The sequence below is a fragment of the Macaca thibetana genome, chromosome 8 (assembly GCF_024542745.1).
Source record: "Macaca thibetana thibetana isolate TM-01 chromosome 8, ASM2454274v1, whole genome shotgun sequence".
NCBI lineage: Eukaryota > Metazoa > Chordata > Mammalia > Primates > Cercopithecidae > Macaca > Macaca thibetana.
Window position 1 is genome coordinate 130,942,932 of NC_065585.1, and position 22,276 is coordinate 130,965,207.

At 37.3% G+C, this 22,276-nt stretch overlaps 1 protein-coding gene across 2 annotated transcripts in view; it reads left to right on the top strand.

The window, feature by feature from the left end:
• The window catches only part of LONRF1 (LON peptidase N-terminal domain and ring finger 1), a 33,582-nt gene extending 12,787 nt beyond the window's left edge, over nt 1-20,795 (top strand). Inside the window, exons 3-12 of one of the 2 annotated variants that reach the window (XM_050800260.1) lie at nt 1,813-1,935; nt 4,683-4,832; nt 5,690-5,930; nt 6,033-6,129; nt 7,417-7,531; nt 10,796-10,917; nt 13,342-13,500; nt 13,611-13,773; nt 16,852-17,004; nt 19,457-20,795. In XM_050800260.1, coding sequence (XP_050656217.1) covers nt 1,813-1,935; nt 4,683-4,832; nt 5,690-5,930; nt 6,033-6,129; nt 7,417-7,531; nt 10,796-10,917; nt 13,342-13,500; nt 13,611-13,773; nt 16,852-17,004; nt 19,457-19,615 — 1,482 coding nt within the window. In that variant the 3' untranslated portion in view covers nt 19,616-20,795. The remainder of the gene's footprint in view (nt 1-1,812; nt 1,936-4,682; nt 4,833-5,689; nt 5,931-6,032; nt 6,130-7,416; nt 7,532-10,795; nt 10,918-13,341; nt 13,501-13,610; nt 13,774-16,851; nt 17,005-19,456) is intronic. The other variant, XM_050800261.1, reaches the window with a different exon arrangement.
• Nucleotides 20,796-22,276: the final 1,481 nt, after the last annotated feature.

The window sequence follows — 22,276 nt, forward strand, 5'->3', positions numbered from 1 at the left end:
CTGAATTACCACTGCATTCCAGCCTTGGTGACAGACCCCATCTCAAAAACCAATCTGGGTTCAGTATTTTGAGAGGATGAGTATCATCTCACAATTTTTTTTAATAATAAGAGACTTTTCTTTCATAAATTAGGAACAAACAATTCATGGTACAGGAAAAAAAAGACTTTATTATACAAAATATCTGCAAAGAAATACAACTTGCCATATTGTGAAGATGGATGCAAACTGGACTTCATTGAATGAGATTTATTAATGGAAAGAGAATAGGTTCTTAAAGTTGGAAACTTTGTGAGGTATTATATGGTAACTAGGTGATTAGACAGTGATTTAATTCAGAAGATAGGGACAAAGGCAGTTGCCTTGCTCATGTGGCTTTTAAAAAGACTTAGGAATGTGTATGACATACAATCAGTTTACAGATTCTCCTTTTTATCAAATTGTCAAGGCAAATTAGTCCAAATGTGTTCTTTAAGATACAAGTTACTCTTTTATGTGACTTTTCCCCTCTATTCAAACTGTGCCTTTGAGGACAGTGTAGTAAGGCTGCTCTAAAAATTATAAATTAATTAGAGAAATGATACGAAGTTTCACGACGGCATGACTGGTTAGTACAAGGCAAATATATTCAGAATAAGAGGGCAGTGGTTGGTGTGCATGGCTTTAAAACTATTGAAAAGGAATCTTCTGGACTTACCACAGAAGTGATGTAATCAGAAAGGTTTTCTTCAGCCATTAAAGTGGTAGCTAAAAAACTGTTTGACTAGAACGTTCTTTAGGCTCCTCTGATATTAATACTAAGAATCTCTTTCATTCTAATCACATAAGCAAGGAATATTTAAAGCTTACCAGTTGATACTTTGTTGGTGGACCAACCCACAAACTGAATTTTGGGTTTATCAGTGATAATTAGTGGGATTCTAATTTTTGTCATAGAGTTTGCTGAACTCACATTACAAAGGAGAAAAGTGAAAGACAAAATAAGGGATTTATGAAAAGTGTTATGTCTATAAGTACTTTCTTAAAAAATAGCATGGGCAATTATAGATTCCTAATAACTTGGAAGAAATTTACCATATTGCCCTAAATCTAGGACAAAGTTTTTTTCACATTTAATATTTCTTTAATTTTGATGCATTCTTAAAGTCAGTATAATTTTACATGTAATTTCCTTTTCCCTCAAACAGTTCTTATTAAATCAATAATATTTAAATCAGTAATTTCCTTAAAGTGTGAGGACATAGTATTTCTGATCCTGCCAAGCTCTGACTTGGTGTGGAACTTTGGTCAAAAAGTCATTGTCTGGGCCTCAGTTCCCCTATTAGTGTTTCTCCAGGATGGTGTGTAGGTATGCCTTTAAAATGCTTTGGCCTCAATTATTCAGAATTTTAAAATCTGCATTTCCATTTTTTGTTTGTTTGAGACAGTCTTGCTCCGTCACCCAGGCTGGAGTGCACTGGTGTGATCTCAGCTCACTGCAACCTCCGCCTCCCATGTTCACGTGATTTTCGTGCCTTAGCCTCCCGAGTAGCTGGGATTACAGGTGCATGCCACCACGCCTGGCTAGTGTTTGTATTTTCAGTAGAGGCGGGATTTCACCAGGTTGACCAGGCTGGTCTCAAACTCCTGAACTCAAGTGATCCACCTTTGTCAGCCTCCCAAAGTGCTGGGATTACAGGTGTGAGCTAAAATCAGCATTGCTTGGCCCAAAATCAGCATTGCTGAGCAAACTGTTGTTTTTCTTTACTTGATAATGACTTTTTAAAAAGCAATTCTTACCACAAAGGTTTTATATATGTGCTTTTATTGAAGGTCTACTTCAGGAAAGGAAAAGTGCTCTACGATGCTGGTTTTTTAGGTGATGCCTTACAACTCTTTCTTCAGTGCTTAGCCCTTGATGAAGATTTTGCACCTGCAAAGCTGCAAGTACAAAAGGTAATCACTTTACAAACAGTTACAGTTCAAGGTAGGGCTAAGAGACAGGCAGGGTTTTAAAAAAAAATGCTAATAAAAGTTGGAATAAGAACATAAGTAGTAAATAAATCTAACTTAGGAAGAAATGTGACAATTTGAGTGGTTTTCAGGTTCGTATACTTACTATATTGAGTTCGTAGTGAAATCGAAACATTTCATTCACAGATATTTCAGTGCATTTTTTTGGTCAGTTTTCTAATAGTTTGTTCAATCTGAGCCAGATCGATGGTCCTTAATTAAGCATTGCTATCACGATGTTCCTGCTCAGAAGCCTGATCGACCTGCCTTTTGCCTTTTACTTCAAGTCTGTCCTTGCTTACTCCCCAGGATTGCCAATAGTATTGCCCAGTCCACTTGTTTTGCCTTATATTTTTCAATACTCCATATGTCACTTTCCATACTTTGTTCTATTTGTGGTGTGTTAGTAGTTATTAATTTTTTAAAATAGGAGATGGAGGAAGGAAGGGAGCTGTCTGATGAAGTGACTTTGGGAAGCATTGGGTTAAGCCATGTTAATTAGGTTTCTCCAGAACATCTCATAGCTTTTGATATGCCAGCATGAAATAAAATAGCACTCAGCTCTTGCAAGACTTATTCACAGAATATCTGGAAAGAGTAGGGTCTTCAAAAAATTCTTTAAGAAAATCTATGCTAATACAAATTCAGGGTCCCAGTCATGATGCTCTCCTCCATATACTCAAAACATGCCACATTATTTATCACAGTTGCAGTGTTTCTTAGAGTGTGGCTTTTTGTCGGAATCATGTGGGGATCATGTTAAACCTGAAGAGCCCTGGGCCCAACTACAAGTCTTTGATTCAGAATCTCTGAAATCGGAGCAGCCATTTAAGAAGCAGCCCAAGAGATGTTTATGTACCCTGAAGCATGAGAACTTTGAGATTATTCTCAGATCTCAACCCCCTTAAGAATCCAGCTGGCATTGGTATAGCCTCTATGAGGTTTGTTTGCTTATACATTCTAGCCCACTGATTTAAGAAGAAAATGTTTACTGTTGTCTGTTTTCTGACTGTTCCATGTTCATTAGTGTTATCTTCTTGGTAAGATTGCAAAGTTTAATTTTAAGAGCATATGTTTCTGTATTTTGCATGCTGCCAAACATCCTTCTATTTCTGTAACTATTTGTTTGCTGGTTAATAGGATCAGGTGGATGCAAAACAAATAATGCTTTAGAATATTTTGTTTTTCTCCAATGTACTTTTTCTAAGTTGTGGTATAATTTACATATAATAAAATGCGTGGATTTTACACTTCAGTGAATTTTGAAAAATGTATATATCTGTGTAACAGCATCCCAGTCAAAACAGAGAATAGTTCCATCACCCTAGAAAGTACCTTCATCTCCTTTCCAGTAAATCCTCCATCCCCTGCTTCTAGAGGCAACTACTGTTCAGATTTGTCACTGTAGAGTAGTGTTGCTTATTCTAGAACTTCATTGGAATGGAGAATCATACAGTATTTACTCTTTTGTGTCTGGGTTTTTTTTTTTTTTTTTTGCTGAACATAATATTTTTTAGATACATCAAGTCATTTTTTTGTTGTTGTCTAAGTATTCCATTATATGAACATAATGGAATTTGTGGTTTTCAGTTAGTAGTGATTTTCATTTGGATTGTTTCCAGTATTTTTTCCTGATATAAATTAAGCTGCTATGAGTATTCTTGTACAAGTCATTTTGTGGACATATGTTTTTACATCTCTTTGGCAAAAACTTAGGAGTGGAATTGCTGGGTTCTAGGGTGGATGTGTGTTTAATACATTTTTTAAAACAGAGGAAATATAAATGTGTATATACAGATTTTTAAATGTTTGCTTATTAAATGGAGTATTTGAGCACCTACCAAAGATACATGCTTTTATCTACATTGTTTATATTTCCGTGAATGATTTGTGATTTATTCTGATTTTTGTATATTTGAAAGATAACAGCTGAAAAACCGAACCTCCACTTTAGACTTTAATATGTGCTGTATTTATAAATACAGATTGTTTGACAACCAAAAATATCACAATCCCTTTCATTTTATTCTAGCCACGTTATTCCCCTATCTTAGCCTGTTTCTGTTGGAGTTTTAGGCGTATTCCTGAGATAAGCACCCAGAAATCTGATTCTCCAGCTGTCTCCCAGTTTATTTCCTAGCTATTATAGGGAAGCTGCCATGGGGTGCTCCTAACCAAGTATTGGGCAGCAGTAACTGCCCACACAGGTTAGTTGTTCAGTGAGAGATTAAATTGAGTGTATACAAGGAATTTTGTAGTTTTATAGTTAGAAGTCCAAGTTTAGTTTACATAAGTGCCCCAAGGCCAACCTCATAAATATACATTGAGGTAAACGATGAACTATTTTGATAGGATAGGGCTCACTAAGATTCAGAGATAAATATTTAATATTTCTTTTAAAATCTTTTTATATTCCTTGTGTTAAAAGATCAGCCTTTATCCTGAGTCTTAACTACTCCCATGCCTTCCTTTCAAAGTTTTGAATAGTTTCTTTGCGGGTGATTTGACCCCATGAGGCACACCTAGTTTTGCAAGACTTTTGAACTTACAGTGTTGCTTACCTTGTTCCTCTCCTGCTCATTAAACATAATGTCTGCTATAAACTTTCTAAATATTCTTAATTAGGTAAATTTATGTGAAATTATCCTTAACCAAATATTTTATATTTACCTTTAATATTTCTCTTACAGATTTTATGTGACTTATTATTACCTGAAAACTTAAAAGAAGGCCTGAAGGGATCTTCCTGGAGTTCATTACCATGTACTAAAAACAGACCTTTTGATTTTCCTTCAGTGATGGAAGAGTCTCAGTCTCCCAGTGAACCTAGCCCAAAGCAGGTATGGGGTGAGACGAGGTCATCATGAATTTAGCGTATCTATTTCTTTACAAGCTACGATCTTCACTTTCCTAGTTTCAAGTACTAGCACCTACTTAAGTACTTTTAACCTGATTAGTTATCTTAGTAGAATTTTTTCTATAGCCTTTATTTTACACTAAAATCTTTTATGTAAAATATTTGCTAATGAATCACAATTTTAGGTCACGTGAATGTCAGGAAACTTAGGTATTTAAAAATATGTATAGAACACTGCCTTTATGTTTCCTCAGGGTAGGAACAGCTGTGTTATAGCATAACTACTTTTAAACCTCATTATAATGTAAGTCAGCTTGATTTCTAGGGCTGTGTAAGTACAGTCATACCCTGTATCTGTGGGAGATTGGTTCCAGGACCTCTCACAGATATGAAAATCCAAGGATGCTGAAGTCCCTGATATATTAATAAAATGGCACAGTATTTGCATATAACTTATGCACATCCTCCTGTATATTTAAATCATTTCTAGGTTACTTATGATACCTAATACAATGTAAATGCTATGTAAATAGTTATTATACTGTATTGTCTAGGGAATAATGACAAGAAAAAAGTCTATATATGTTCAGGCTTTTTTTTAGAATATTTTCTATCCCCAGTTGGATGAACCCACGGATGCAGAGCCTATGGATACGGAGGGCCAACTGTGCTGGCAAAAATCATTTACTTGTCACAGTGTTGGAATCAAGTTAGTGCTATTAAATGAACATTAAAATGAGCATTATAAGGCATTGAAATTTCATTTCAGTTTGATTCTTGGTGAGAGGAATAAAGGATAGTAAAGAAATATGGTTACCTTTGTTTATTGTATTTTTGTAGAGTGAAGAAATACCAGAGGTCACTTCAGAGCCCGTCAAAGGAAGCTTAAACCGTGCTCAGTCAGCACAGTCTATAAATTCAACAGAAACGCCTGCCAGAGAGGACTGTTTAAAAAGAGTGTCCTCAGAACCTGTTCTGTCTGTTCAAGAAAAAGGTGTTCTGCTGAAAAGAAAGTTGTCTCTTTTAGAACAGGATGTGATTGTAAATGAAGATGGAAGAAATAAGCTTAAAAAACAAGGAGGTAAACATTTTGCTCTACACTTATATAAAATAAATTTATTTAGTCAGAATAGTATTTAAAGTTTTTCCTAAAGAAGAAAACCCCATGTCTTTGTTTTAATAGAAACTCCCAATGAAGTCTGTATGTTTTCCTTAGCTTATGGTGATATTCCAGAGGAATTAATCGATGTCTCAGATTTCGAGTGTTCTCTCTGCATGAGGTAAGCATATAAAACTTTATAGAAGATGAATATTTCATGTTAGTATAAATAAAATACAGTGTAGATAAAGGTAATAATAGACAATGTAAAGTAACAGAATGCTGGAATAAAAATCAAAAGACATGAATTTTAGTCCTGGGTTTACCTTTCATGCCTTGGGCAAATAACTGAATCTCTGAACCTCAGGTTTCCTAATTTAGAAAGTGGGGTCAAGCTTTGCATAGCCTACATCTCATTGTTGTGAGAATCACATGGCTTCAGTATAAAAGGAATCTGGGAAATCGTAAAGTACCAAGTTAGTTATAGATATTATTATCGAAACTTACCTCTCTCTATGGTTTTAAATTTGGGTATGAATTCTAATTATGTATTTTATCTATATGATCCTATCTTATTAATGTATATTAACCATAAAATCTTTTTAAAGTAACATAAAGATAAGGATTTCCATTATTCAGAATGCTATAATTCTAGAAGACTAAATGTTTTGAAATAACATTTCTCATTTACATGAATTGTGTAGGATCAAAAGATTCATACGGGGTCAGGAGGCCTAGTGCTGGTCACATTAGGCTGGTAGCAGTTATATTCCTGAGCAAGTCTTAATTCTGAGCCTTGGTTTCTTCATTTGTGAAGTGAGGGGATTATACTAAACAGTTCCTAAAGTACCTCTAAATCTATTTCTAGCAAATTCAAAACTATCGTGTTTCAAAAAATAAGTAAAACTAGTTTTTCTGCAATGTTTGAATAATACATTTAGTATTAAGCCTAACATTTCTTTAGGATTCACCTGCATTATTTATTATATCATCTTTTTATGAGTTTTAAATCATAAGGCTCTTATAAACCTATTAAGGAATCATTTTTAAGTTGATATTAAAATGGGAATCTAAAGGCTATACAAAAGCTAACATAATTTTTAATGATGTATTTTACATTATTTATTTTGCAGAGAGTCTTTGAAATCTGGTATGTATTTTACATTCACTGCACATATCAGCTTGTACTAGCCACATTTCAAGTGCTTAGTAGCCATAGTGTCCAGGGGCTGTTGTGTTAGTCAGGACAGCTCTAGGCCCTTGGCAGGAGCCTCTGTTGATGGAGAACTTTTACAACATTCTGGAGGGTATGGTTACACTTATCATTGCCCCTTCCCTCCTCTCCTGCCTGCCGGGCCCTCCTTCTTCCTCCTTTAAATAGAGATTAGTGTTATGGTTCTATAGTAGTACAAGCTTTTCCAGTGGATAGTTTAATGTGAAAACTAACATGTATTTTGGTTGATTTCAGGTTGTTTTTTGAGCCAGTAACAACCCCTTGCGGACATTCATTCTGTAAGAATTGTCTTGAGCGTTGTTTAGATCATGCACCATATTGTCCTCTTTGCAAAGAAAGCTTAAAGGAGGTAAATATTTGTATATGTATCTGTTTGTTAGTCTTAAGTTTGGCAGCATGGTTTAATTTCTGTTCAGCCATAGAAATAGTGATGATCATGTTCAAAATTACATTCTGTATGCTGAGTGACTAACAAGGATAATGTTTTATTATCCATATGCTAATGTTGGAGAAAAATGAGGTTGAAGAGGATGGGGGGAAAGAAGACTGATGCTGTAGATAGATAGATGCTGAAGACCAAACCCCTTGTACTTAATTTTTTTTTTTTTTTAAACAAAAGTGGGTATGGTTAGTTATCTGGTCAGGGATAAGTTCAATTTTGGTGATGACTATATTGGGGAAACCCTATTGCCATGCCTCCAACCCTCAATAATAAACCAGATTTGAGGACCGTTTCAGCTTCCTTAACATCTAGAACAACTTCGCTTAATAGAATTTTCTGCATTGATGGAAATGTTCCATATCTTTGCTGTCTGATATATTAGCCATTAGCCACGTTTGCCTTTTAAGCTTTTAAATGTGGTTCGTGCGACTGAGGAACTATATTTACATTTTATTAACTTAAATTTAAGTAGGCACATGTGACTAATGGCTACGACATTGGACAGTGCAGCTATAGAAAAGTGGTAGACTGGAAAGAAGAGAGGGAGGTACAGCTTCCTATACCCCTTCTTGTAGAGTCAGTGATTAGTGCTAATAACCTGTGATAGGAAAGTAGCTAGATCTCAGCAGGTGTCTTCTCTAACTGATGAGAAGAGAGCACCCTCTTAATCATGCTCGAGTGACTGCAGATCACCTACAGTCAGGCTACAGCCCGTGATTCTGAAAGGCAGTTGCAGTTTGTAGCATTGATTGGGGAAAGTGATTCTGATGATTGACAGGATTGCTTAAAGAAAAGTATCTTCCAAATATGAATTGAAAAATTCATAAAACCATTATGAATATACATACAGTGTTTCTTATATAGAAAACAACTCAGTACGGATGTCATAATAGCATGTCTGTTACTACATTTGAGATGTGTCTTACATATATATGTAACAAGCTGATATGTAAAACAAAAGCATATTTACAATGTTCTCAAAGTCAGGAAACATCAGAGAAATTTATTCTTAAAAGAGTTTGTTAGTTCCATTTTCAGCTAATATGTCAATGTTTTTAGATGAAGTACTCTAAACATGTTATTTTTCCAGACTTTATTTAAATACTCCCCAGGATAACTATGATGCTTGTTTTTCCAGATTAACTGTTAGGTTGGTGCAAAAGTAATTGCGGTTTTTGGCATAATATTAGATCCATTGCTTTGATTAGGGATATTCCTTCTTTAAAAAATGCCTGGAGATTGAAAAATATATATTAAGCATATTTTTTGAAAGTATAACTAACATACTATTTAGCAATATCCTGTTTCCAACTTTGAAGATACCCTGCATAATATAATTTGTAAATTCAAAATACATATACTTTAAAAAAATATTGGTATGCTGTTCAGTTTTACATTTTTCCTACTTGTCATTTTATTTTGCTCATTTTTCCATTTCCATCTACTTTAGATACATGATTTTTATAGCAGCATAATAGTCCAGTGATTTAACATTTCCTTGTTGTTGGATATATAAGGTTTCTTGTTCTCTTTCTCATATACCATGCTTTTGCCAACATCATTTAAAATCAATGATTTTATGCATCTTTGACTATTTCCTTAGGTTAAATTTTTGGGAGGTACATTATGGGATCAAAAGCCATATATTTATAAAGCCCTTGAAACCAATTGTTGGATTGCCTCATCCCCAGAAATGTTAACATTGATTCAGATTTTTATCAGTAACGTAAGAGAGGTTGTATTTCCCTAGATTTTGAAACATCTTCATTAACTTAATAGAAAATGATAATGGAATTGCTTTTGTAATGTCTAATTTGATTAATTTTAAGATAAACACTTATTATCTGTGTATGTATTAGCTGCTCAAGGCCACCTCTCCCCATGATCCCCTGACCAGCAGCATCTATCACCTGAGAACTTGTTAGAAACATAGATTCTCGGATGCTACCCCAGATGCTCAGAGACTCTGGTGTGGGACTCAGTAGTCTGTATTTTAACAAGCCCTGATTCATGCTCAACTTTGAAAACCACCACCAATTTCCCAACCTCTCGCATTTCCCCATCTGTTCTTCATTGGATAATGACAAAACCCTTGCTTTTACTGACTGCAGATTCAAGGATGGCTTCATGTTGTGATTGTTTCCCAGGAGGTTTTCCTCACTAATTTTATGAAATAAATATGTATTGGGCATTTTCTTTGTACAAAGTTATGTGCACACACCCTGACCATGTCCCGGGCCCTACCCTAAGCAATTTTTAGTTTTAACTACAGAGATGCAATGTATCTGTGTACATCTACTACATGCTACAATGCCTACTATGTGGTGAAAACAGTAAAATATGGGTTCTTGGGAGAGAAAAAAATAACTAAGGAAGAGTTTGTGAAAAAGGTAAAATTAGAGTCAGACCTTGAAGGATAGACATGTTTTTCATAGGCAGGAGTGAAAGAGATGACTTATAAGTTGGAATAGAGAATGACACAAAAATGCACGAGGATAGTACTTTTTCAGAATATTTAGGGGGCAGCGCAAATGTACGATTTTATATAGAGCTGGGGTGGATGGATCGTATAGGAAAAGCAATATCTTGATAAGGTCTGAGTGATAGTGTCCCAAGAAACGCACCGTCCTTGGGTCACTCAAGGACAGAGTCGAGGTCCACTCCTCTACTCAGTAGTGGGTGACAATGGAAGAAAAATCTGAAAGAAAAATTATCTAGAGACTGTGTCTGAAATTGGGAACAGAACAGATGTTTTGCTTTTCTTATATAAGGCAAATGTGTTATTTTATTTATTCCTTATCTCCTTTTTGTATCTCAGTTAAAATGACAGTTTAGTGCCCATGAGCTGTCAGATGGAAAAGGGCCTCTGTTATGGAAGACAGCGGGGCAGGGCCCTCTGCAGCTCATAGAGGAGCTGTGGTCACAGCAGGAAGCAGTTCTTCTGTACAGGACTTGGTTCAGGTTGCAGCCAACTATCTTTAATGCTCTTGAGCAAAGCCTTAGACAGGTTTTTTTGCTTAGCATCATCCATTGTAATGTTCCCCTCACTAATTAATCCAGAATTGATGGTATAAATATGTAATAAAGGCTTTAATATATCAGTTAACTGTGTTGCCTGTTTTATACTGTAGGAAAACCACTGCTGGAATGTAAAATAATATTGTCTTTTAGTATCTAGCAGATAGGAGGTACTGTGTCACACAGCTGTTGGAAGAATTAATAGTGAAGTATCTGCCTGATGAACTGTCTGAGAGAAAAAAAATATATGATGAAGAAACTGCTGAACTCTCACAGTAAGTTTCTTCTCATAAAAAAAAATTATGAACTACTACCCTTTAATAGTAAGGGAAAACCTCACCGCAAGCTGGATCCTGTCTGTAGTTCATCTCAGTCTAGTCAAGAAGTACTGGTCAGTTTCTGTGGTCCTCAACAGACAGAATTTTATAAAAGTTCACTTGGTAACATCCGGATGTTTTACAGGGAGTTGTTGACTCAGCTCTGTGGGCTGAAGCAGTATTTTAGGCGGAGGAGGAATTTCCTACAGTGCCATCAGGCAGTGGAATGGGAAATAGAGAGGGGGCGCCAGTGACAGTGACATTGGTGGTGATGGCAGCTCTCATGTGTCATGGTAGGGCGAGAGGAAGGTCTAGGGTCAGTAACCTAGATTGGCAGGGGATTTTCTGTCACATGGAGGCCCGGAAGGGGCTTTCCAAACTTTGAGATCTGAGATTGAAATTGGAAGAGAGGTGTTCAGGGCCAAATCCTCACTTAATGAAGATACTGACTGGGAGCACAACTGAGTTGGTGTCGGGAGGGTGAAAATCTCAGAGGTAACTTTGGGATTTGGTAATTCAGACCACTCCGCAGAGAACACAGCAGCTGATGGAGCTGGGTAGGCAGGGCAAGGCATTGCTCGTTGTCTCTTTTCTGTTTTTCTTTCCCATTTTTCTCCCTTTCTTTTCCCTAAATGTCTTTCCCTCTGACCAGTCACTTGGGTCTCTTTAAATTTTATTCATGGGTTTTAAATTTCTTTACTCTATTTCTTTTACTCTCTTTTAATTGAACACACTAAAAAGCAAAATTATAATTTTTGTATGCTGTTTTATTTATTTAACAACTTTTTGTTTCCATTACTTTTCAAAATATAAATTGAACATTTTATATGTCACTTTCTAACAAAAGCTGTGCTTGTAGACTCTCCTTTTTCAACATGTGTCCATCAGATGTCTTCAGTGAGCCAGGGGCCCTCCGTAGAAGAAAGATTGCCACTCTTTTCTTTATAGAAATAGATATTGATTTGTCTTCTTACAGAATTGGTATTTTATTGTGTGATTTACAAAATACTCTGATGTGACAATCATGAACCTTTCTGATCAATGCTGAAGCATCTAGATTTAAGAAAGCTGCAGTTTTACTTTTGAAAATTTAAACACAGTGACACAACCAGCCCGCCCACAGAGGAGTGGTAGACTCAAAGGACAGAGGAGGGAGTTAGAGAGAAGAGAAGCGTCAGGGTGTCCAGCTGCTTACTAACGGGGCTGTTTTTTAAAATACATATTTTAAACATGTTTCATCTTATGTGTTTCATCTTATGTGTATATAAGTAATTGATGGTCATTTTGAAAAAAACTCAAAAATACAAATGAGCATTTTAAAAAAAGCCATAATCTGCAACCCAAAGGGAATCAACTATTGGCATTTTGACATACGTATTTCCAAACTTGAATGCAGTATGTATAAACAGGCTTTAAACAAAGGTGGGATCATGTTATTCATGATCTATATCTAAAACCTGTTCCTCTCATTGATATAAGCATTTCTTCTAATTCAGTTCATACACATCATCTTTTAATGGAAACATAGTATTCTGTTTTACCGATGTACCATAATTGATCTTACTAGTCTCCTCTTTATGCTTCTACATTTTGGTTACTACCTACATTGCTACAGTGAACATTCCTGTAGCACTTGTCCACTCATGTCTGAAAATAAGCTGGTTGGTTCCAAGAACATGAACATTTCCTGCCAACAACATAAGGTTTCTGCTGTCTGTAGCCATGTTCTTTAGTGTGCCTGTGCTGTTTCAGACTGCCCCCATGCTGCCAGTTTTCCCATATCTCAGACAGGACTGGGCATTGCCTTTATCCTTCTCTTTCTTTCTACCACTCTGGTAATGAAAAATGTTATATCATTTTAATTACTTGGAAAAAATGTTATCTCATCAGAATATGTTTTCTGATCTTGCGTTTGAAAATACTTTAATGCCTAAGAATTTTTAATTATTTGCTTTTTGTCTGTTGTGGGAGTTCACTTTTTCTTACTGTTATGTAAGAGTAACTATAAGTGTTTGGATAAAAGATATTTATTGTCATATGTTATAAATATTTAAACAGATTTTAATATAAAATATTACTTATAATAAATTGATTCATAAAGATACTTAGCTCTGTAAGATAATCTGGTGTCTTAAAATTCAATTTACTCTTATAAGTAAGAGGATCACAGCAGATTTTTAGTATTAATATTTCATCAGTGTGAGCTTAATGAACGGGGTGCTGATTCTTGTTCTTGCCAAGAATAAAAACCACCTTATTTAGAACTTATTCTTTTTTTGTTTTACATTAGTTCATTACTGTTATAAACCTCACTCATTTTTTGTGTGTGTTTGGTAATGTTTTTCTTGTATGAACTCAATAATTAAACTGTTTTTCCCTCAGCTTGACCAAGAATGTTCCAATATTTGTTTGCACTATGGCCTACCCCACTGTGCCTTGCCCTCTCCATGTATTTGAGCCAAGATATAGATTGATGATTCGAAGAAGTATACAGACTGGAACCAAACGGTTTGGCATGTGTGTCAGTGATACACAAAATAGGTATGCTTTTTGTGAACTAAAATATTTGTATTTATGTTAGACCTGTCAATATGGATGAGAACTTGCATGTGTATGTTTCCACTTTGTTACTAATCAAGGTTTTCTTTTAGTTTTGCAGATTATGGTTGTATGTTACAAATTAGAAATGTGCATTTCTTACCTGATGGAAGGTCTGTGGTTGATACAGTTGGAGGAAAGCGGTTTAGGGTTTTAAAAAGAGGAATGAAAGATGGATATTGCACTGCCGACATTGAATATCTGGAAGATGTTAAGGTATTTTAAAAAGTGCTTTGCCAGCATACTTTAGTGTATCCTGTTCCAGGGATTGGTACAGGCACGCAGGCTATTTTCTAGGCGCATGAACCAGTTCTTCTTATCAGAGAGCCCTACCACTGTTGAGAATGCGCTCCAAGTTACCTTTTTCGTATCTTGCTCTGCAATTGTTGCACATTCTGAGAGAACTTGGAAGACTAGAACATAGATTCTCTTTATTTCTACAGGCTTAACAACCAGCCCAGTGCCCTAGAATGTATGTGTATATGTACACATGTGCATGTGTGTATACACATGATAGGTACTTAATAGTGGTTAAGTTGAACTTCCAGCCCATCTAAGTTTTGAAAGGTTTACATTTCTGCCCTGTTTTATTGAATGTATTAGTAGTTGAAGCTGATGGAATTAGTAGATTCAAACTTCATGTAAATGTAAACACATCAAGTCTTGTAAGAATTGTTTTATATACTCAGATTGTTCTTGTGCCTAAGATAACCTTAATGATAAAATAGAGTTGAATGCTGTGTGAAGACCCTGGGGCAGACATGGAAAGCACTGTCAGTGTACATGTTGGTGATATCTTAGCAGGGTAGCGGTTTTGTGATGTCTTTCTAGAATAGGGTTAATGTGGCCCTTTTGATGTTTGCAATACCCAGTTTACCTACTGCAGTTAGTTTAGGAACCAGAAAAATGACTTGTGATGCTATAAATACCAGATTGAAGGCAATTTCTTTTGGAAAGGCATTATAAAAACAGATCTTATCCCGTCACTTGTTCATTGATCTGTTTAGGCCCTTCATTTCAGTCAACATTTATTGGATATTGGCGTTAGGTATTTTCACAAACATTAACTCATAGAATTTTCACAACTCTATGAAATAGTAGATGAGGAAAGTATAATTCAGAGGTGTTAATTTGCCTAAGATCCTATAATGTAACAAAAATGATTAAAGCAAACTCTCTGACTCAGGCTCTGAGCTTTAGCATTATGCCATTTGGCTCTCTGCTGATAAACCTGATTAGTCTGACGTTGGCTGTCCTATCTTATTATAAAAATGCATTGGGGTACTTTGCCCGGTGCAGTTGGCCAAAAGTATTGTGTAAGTTGAAATTTTGAGTTGATTGGTATAATCTGTGCCAACCTTAAGCATACTTAATTAATGGAATCACTTGCTAAAGGTTCTCCTTTGTAAAGTTAATAACCCTATTTCAGTTTCATGTAAAGTTATGTCTTCACATATTGGATTTGATGACAAAATCACTTGAGTATATGGCTAAATTACATGACTATATGTATTAATACTTATAAACATGTAGGCAATGGAATCACATTCTAAAAGTATCACAGATTTGATATTTATAAACTTGTATAAATTTTTTTAATAAATTTTTTATAATTATAAATTATTTATAAACTTGAGTCCTCTTTGTGGTCCTCGGAATGTCCAGTAATTTTTCCTCATCATAATGTCTTCATCTATATAGTGATTTTCTTGTCCATTCTGGAAAACAGATTTGTTTTTTATAGCAAATTTTCCTCCTCTTATAATAATTCTGTTTTCTGTGACTTCTAATGAAATTTTAAAATCTGTTAAAATTATCACAGTAAAGTACTTTGACTTTAAAAGCTTGCTTTTAAAAGGGAGCTGGCCAAAAAGCAGGCAGAGACGCTTTTAAAGTCTCTGCCTGCTTTTTGGCCAGCTCCGTTTGTCATCACAGACTCTTATAATTGTTATCATTCCTTGTTTACTAGAGCCTGTCATTTGTTTTCTTGAATTTTGTGAGGGTGCAGAGTAGATGCTTAAAAAAAAAAAAAAAAAAAAAAAAAAAGATTGAACAAGTCGTAAGTTTTGTTTCTTGCTCCTGTCAGTGTATGTTAGCAACGGCCCAAATCTTGTGTAGTCATTTCAGGACCACAATTCTTCAATTGTGTGGCTCCTCTACCTTTTTTAAAAGTTTATTTTTATTGTGGTAAAATATATATAAAATATACCATTTTAACCATCTTTAAGTGCACACTTCAGTGGCATTAAGTATAGTCACATTGTTATGCAAAAAGCAGATGCTCTTTAAACTTTAGTTTTAGTTTTCATTTCAAATCTTTCCGAAGTAAAAAGTATGCCTTTTAGTCTCTGGTGTGCTGTAGTCTTATTTTTATGTTTCAAAATGTTTTCGGAGTCCCTTTGTTGTTTTTATATGAGTCATCCTTGAAGTATGAAAGGCTGAGTCAGGCCTGGTATTTTTTCAGATGAGTTTGTGCATATGAGACAGAGCAGGACCTGGCACGTAGCAAGTGGGATGTAAGTGTGCATTAAAGAAATCAATATAAGATGGATGAGTTAAACTTAGATATTCCCACCTGTGTTCTCTGAGACTACCCTTCTATCTCAGGCTGGAAGCCTGATGCAATTAATTTTACATTTGCAGTTTGGTGACCCAGTAGTCTAAAGAATACACTGAGGGGTTCCAGAGGTAGCCATAGCCTTGGGCCTTTCCAGCAGAAGTTCATCATTGTGTAACTGACTCTCTGACATACTGGCTTTATATGCTAACTTATTTGTTATAGCTTTTTGTTTGTGTTTGTGTTTTGACCCAGTTCCCTAGCAAAAGATGTAACTGTGCGTGGACTCCTCCTGTTACTACTTTCTGTCATGTCATCTACACCCTAACCACTCATCTTTTCTTTTTTGTAGCAACTATCATCCACTTTTTTGTGCCACTGCTTTCAAAAGCCATTGATCCATAAAGACAAAAGGAATTCCAAATTAGTGTAGACCTTTGAACCAAAACGCACTCTCCATCTTACTCCTCCCACTTGGGGGCTCTTGGTAGGGTTCTGCAATGTTGCACTGCTAAGTCAGCAAGGTTAGGCATAGGTCAGGCCTTGCTGTCTGTCTTTAGTCTGGTCAGCCCCATATGAGACAGAAATATGTAGTATAGCATAGGAATAATACTCTCTGGGAGGTCAGCACTGAAACAGATACTGCCCTGTTCTTCTGATGCCTTTTTCCATTTGTGTCGGTTGGCATATGGATGGGGGATTAGACACAGAAGTCTTACTGACTATTGTATTTCTAGGTTGAGGATGAAGATGAGATTAAGAATCTCAGAGAGCTTCATGATTTGGTTTACTCTCAAGCCTGCAGCTGGTTTCAGAATTTAAGAGACAGATTTCGAAGCCAAATTCTTCAGCACTTTGGATCAATGCCCGAGAGGGAGGAAAACCTTCAGGTATGGTGGCTTTTCTCTTCTAACAAAAGTCACTTTTTTGTAAACCCAAATTTGCAAACTTCTACATTTGTTTTTTCACTGTCCTTTCTGCACTACATTTTCTTTGACTACCCCCTCCCCCGCACCGGCCCCACCTGGTTTAGAATCATGAGTGTTCTAGAGCAGTGGTATCCACTACATTCTGTACAGGTAGAGGCTGGAAATAGGTGTCAGCTGAGATGCCTGTAGCAGGGAGTGCCAGAGAGGGAGCAAGGCCTTAGGATTTTTAGGAGGGGTAGGAAATTAAAAATCGGATGTTACTATCTAGAAACTGTGACTGTGAGACAACTAACTATGCCTTCAAGCCCATTGCCTGTTGTTATTCTTTGACAGCAGCGAGACTTACCATTTTCTATACATTTAAAGCATCTTTTCTCACCTTTCTTTGTATCTCCCAACATTTGACCCTACCACTTCATTTTTGTCTCTTCGTGTTTAATACCTCACTCCTCATGAAACTTACTCTTTTAATCTTGCTGGTACTTAGGGTGTACACTTAAGCTTAGTCTAATGAATGTGTATCTGGCACTTTCTGTGCAAGCAAAACTGCAGGAGGCATAAAAGAAGGGTCTGGTTCCTGGAAAATCTGATCATAGACTCACTAAAGCACTTCATTTTAGGCATAAGCATTTTGAATTGAATTAAACGTTTTTGATCAGAAGGTGATAGACTTTACAAAGGAATGGCTGTCAGTAAATATGTGAAGATGGAGAGATAATAGATCTCATTGTAATGCACATTGCCTCATTCCCGTTTTCAAGGGTTGGTCTATGTCTGTCTGAATCCCAAGTGAATCCTTCACCTCAACTTGAAACACCAACATTAGGCCATCTCCAAATTTAGTATTCATTCTGTTTAGCATATTATCAGTTGCCATCTCTTTGTTTAAACTGATTACTTGAATCTGATTAAACATTATAGAAATAGGCTTTGATAAGAACAACATTGAATAAGAAATTTTAAATAACAAAACAGCTTATAGAAAAATTCAACGTAACTTTCCCATCACCTTCACCACCCTTGCCTTTGATTACCCTGTCCTCTATCACTGCTTTCTGATAGCGATGTTGTGTGAGTGAGGATTCGGGCAGGAAAGCAAAAGCAACCACTCTTCATCTTTCCGGAATGAAGGGTTTAATGCAGGATGTAGACTTGATATAGTGGTTGGGAGAGCTGTGGAGTGAAGGTCAGGGTGTCACCTACAGAAGTCAGGGAATCTGCCAGCAGAGATCCTGCATCAGAAACAGCCAACAGGGTGCTTCTGAAGAACTAGCGGGGAAGTGGCTATAATTCTTAGTAATCCCAGCGAGTCCCCACCACTATCTCAGTCTACAGCAGTGGAGGAAGGGGTTTCCAGGAGCTCTCTGGAAAGTTCCTGCCCACACTTTGCAACAATCTTCAGAGGATAATGACTTCTCTTCCAGCTTCCACGCCCCACAAGAGTGCCTTTCATTGGCCAACTCTAACCTGGAACCCGAGGGGATTCTGGGAGACAGGTTCTGACGTCTCTGGAATGCAGCTGAGGAGGTAGCGATGCCTAGCTGACAGCAGACAATACACAGATAGAGAAACCCAATCTGAATCTAGAGGGGCCTACTGAGATCAGCACTGATGCCAAAGCTCCTTTTGTCATTCTGAAGCTTTATATTTTAAGTCCGATAAAATAGCAGTTCAAGGTTCACTGAACGTGACTTACAAATCGTTTTATGGAAATTTCTAGTTTTTTCAATAGCTAGTAGCCCTTACAACATCACTGGGACCTTTTTACTGGAGATATGTTTCTTTTTTGAACAAAAATGGAAGCTGGGGCCTTTTCCTTCTATCTTTCCAAGGGTTCCCTCATACTTTGAGGAAATTTTAAATCTCAATTAACATTTCTTAATGCTTTAAATATATAGCTCAAGAAAGTGGCTGTCAACTAGGGGCATGTTGCCCCCACAGGATATTTGGCATTATCTGGAGACATTTTGGGCTGTCACAGCTGGGTGGGAAGGTGCTACTGGCATCTGGTGGATAGAGATCAGAGATGGTGCTGAATGTACTCTAGTGCATAGGACAGCCACACACAACAAAGAATTATCTGGCTCAAAGTGTCGGTAGCCTGGGATGGAGAAGCCTTGCTTTCAGGCAGTGCAATAGGAGGAAAGAGCGCTTGTTGACTATGGCGAGTCAGGTCTAGATTTGAATCTCGGCTCTGCCACATGTTAGTCAAGAGATCTTGGACAATTTACATTACATTGCTGAGCTTCAATTTCCCCCATTTTATACTGTGCATAATTGTTAAGGACATTGGAGATAGCACCTGGTGCACAGTAAAAGTGTTCAATAAATAGTAGTTTTTCGGTAGTTTGCTACTGTTGTTGTTACATAAATCCTTGTCTTATTAACGCTATGAACTGTCCATTGTTTTTAGGCAACCCCTAATGGACCCGCATGGTGTTGGTGGCTTCTTGCAGTTCTCCCTGTAGATCCACGATACCAGCTGTCGGTTTTGTCAATGAAGTCTTTGAAAGAACGGTTGACAAAGATACAGCATATACTGACCTATTTTTCTAGAGACCAATCTAAGTAACTGCTTGGATCTCCCTTTAAAGTTACCCTAATCTGGCTGCATCAATGGCCAGATTGTCCGCTGCCTTTGCACATCTAGTGCTGGTTTCAGAAATGTAATGAAACTTTTCTTTTTCCTTCAACCTCCTGAATCATGTGGTTCTGCAAATGAATACCTTCGACTAGGATTTAGACCACTAAGAACTTGCACAGAAAAACACGCAGTGAATGTGTGTTAAACCTCTACATTGTGAAGTTGCACTATGTACCATACTCTAAAATGAAATAAGAACTCTGTGAGAGAGTGTGCGTGTGTGTGTGTGCGTGCGTGTGTGTGTGCGTGCTTGTGGGGGTTGGGTAGTGTGTGTGCATTTTCTCTGGCTTTAAAATTTTAAAACAAACAAAAAAGCCATAGAGAGCAGAACTTGCTGAGGGTCATTTGTTGCCCAAGTTTACAAGAGTAGCGATACAAGTTTTTGGAAATTGAATTTGCCTCAGATATATCTGTCCTAATGCTTATATTTGCACAAATATGTAAAATATCGTGTTGAGGATCATTCTTCGTTGGAAATACTGCTCTTGCTGAACTGTCTTGACCATTGACTATGACACAGTTTCTTATTTATGTAAATACTTGCATCACAGTGGCCGACAGGCATTGGATGCAGAACCTAGAGCCAGTTTTCAGGAACAATTGTAAACCTGACATGGTACTGTGCATCTATTCATAAAACACTCAAAACTGTGAAAATATGGTTTACATTTAATTGTACATAAAGGTAAATGGAGAACTCAATTCAGTACCAGTTAGTTTGTACATTTTAGGGGGCTTTTCACATTAACTGCCCATTTATGTAATTTATAGTTTGACATGATGTGTTTTAAAAAAAAATGCATAGTATAAACCCATTAAGGATCTGGGAGAAGAGAAGAAGTTTAATATAGAACTAAGCTTTTAAAGTTTGTTTTTGTTTTTAATTCTGGTCTCGGTGCAAATGTTAGTTATGCCTTATTCATATCACAGTTAGATGACCATGCTGCGACATGGTTTATATTCATGCTGCCCTAGAAACTTTTGTAATTATCTGTTGCAAATTTGTGACTGTCCTTATTAACTTTCTTTTATGTAAGTAATTTGTAAAAATTTCTTAAAATTTTTGCTTTTGCTTATTTAATTTTGAATAAAAGCTAAATTCCTAATACTTTTTCTTAAATTGTAGGTCAGTGTTATTAAAAGTCAGTAGAAGAACCAAACTGCATATGTTAAAGAACAGATGAGTTTTGCTTATGGTTTGGTGGCATTAGATATATGCTGTGGTTTCCAAAAACTTTGGTCATTTTTAATTTTTGAGAAAAAAAGCAATTTATTGAGGATTTAGGCCCTAGAACCATCCCTAAAGCACTATTTTTCAACCTTTTAAAAATCCATGTCCCTTTAGGGTAAGGCTAAAATTCTTACTTTTATGCCTCACCATTTGAGACTTCTCTTGGTGACATAGACTTGACCGTTTCTGCCCCCAGTTCCTCAGCTAGGATTTTGCAAATGTCAGTCAATCATTTTTTTTTTTTTTTTTTTTTTTTTTGAGACAAGATCTTGCTCTGTTGCCAAGGCTGGAATGCAGTAGCACAGTCATAACTTGCTGCAGCCTCAAACTCCTGGGATCAAGTGATCTTCCTGTCACAGGATCCTTGGGGTGTCACTTTGCCAGCCAGAAACATCTGTGGCCGGTGGTGCCTTCTGCCTGAGTATTGCTCATGCCCACTGGGCTTGTTCTGGCCACTCAGCCTGGCAGGCTGTGCTTGGCTTTTGCTTCCAGTCTAGATGCCACACCTGCCAAGAGCGAGCCAGGCACGGAGCAGCGAGGGGTGTGTGGGCAAGTGAATGCAGGGTCCAGACACTGCACACAGCCAGGCACACCAGGTGCTGTGTTGGTGCAGGCAGCTTCATGCGAGGCTGCAGCTGGACCAGATGTACCACATGTGGCTTCCACTGCAGGCACCCACATCCGGATAAGGGGAACACTCTGGCACCCAGAAACTTGGAGATGCCAGCAACCACAGAGCTCCAAAGAGGGTGTCACAGCCCTGGCTTAGGGACCCCTTAGGTCTGGACTCCCCAAATAGCTGCAGCTCTTCTCGTCACCCACAATGTGGTGAGTGGTGGGGCGAGGGGGGTGCGTGTTTCAGCCCTGTTTGTGTTACAGTTCTTTCAGTTTCACCATTTAGCAGGTCCTGAGTTCTTGCCCTGCATCCAGGAAGAATGAGGTGCACAGACAACTGGAGGGTGAGCAAGGCAGAGAGGAGCTTCATTGAGTGATAGAACAGCTCTCAGGAGACCCAAAGTGGGTAGCTCCCTTCTGCAGGCAGGTCATCCTGATGAGTGTCCAGCTTTCAGTGGAGAGAAGACCCTCATTAGGTAGCTCCTTTCCACAGGCAGGTCATCCCAAAGAGTGTCCAGTTCTCAGCAGAGAAGAGACCCAAAGTAGGTAGCTCCTTTCCACAGGCAGGTCTTCCAGAAGAGTCAAGGAGGCCCGCAGTGGGTAACTTCTTCCTGCAGCTGGTAGTCCTGTGGGTCTGTTTTGAGTCTGAGTGAGTCTAGGGTTTTTATGGGCTCAGAAGCGGAAGTGTGTGCTGATTGGTCCATGGGCAGCCATGGGCGGGTTGGGGGGAAAAAGCACCTTAC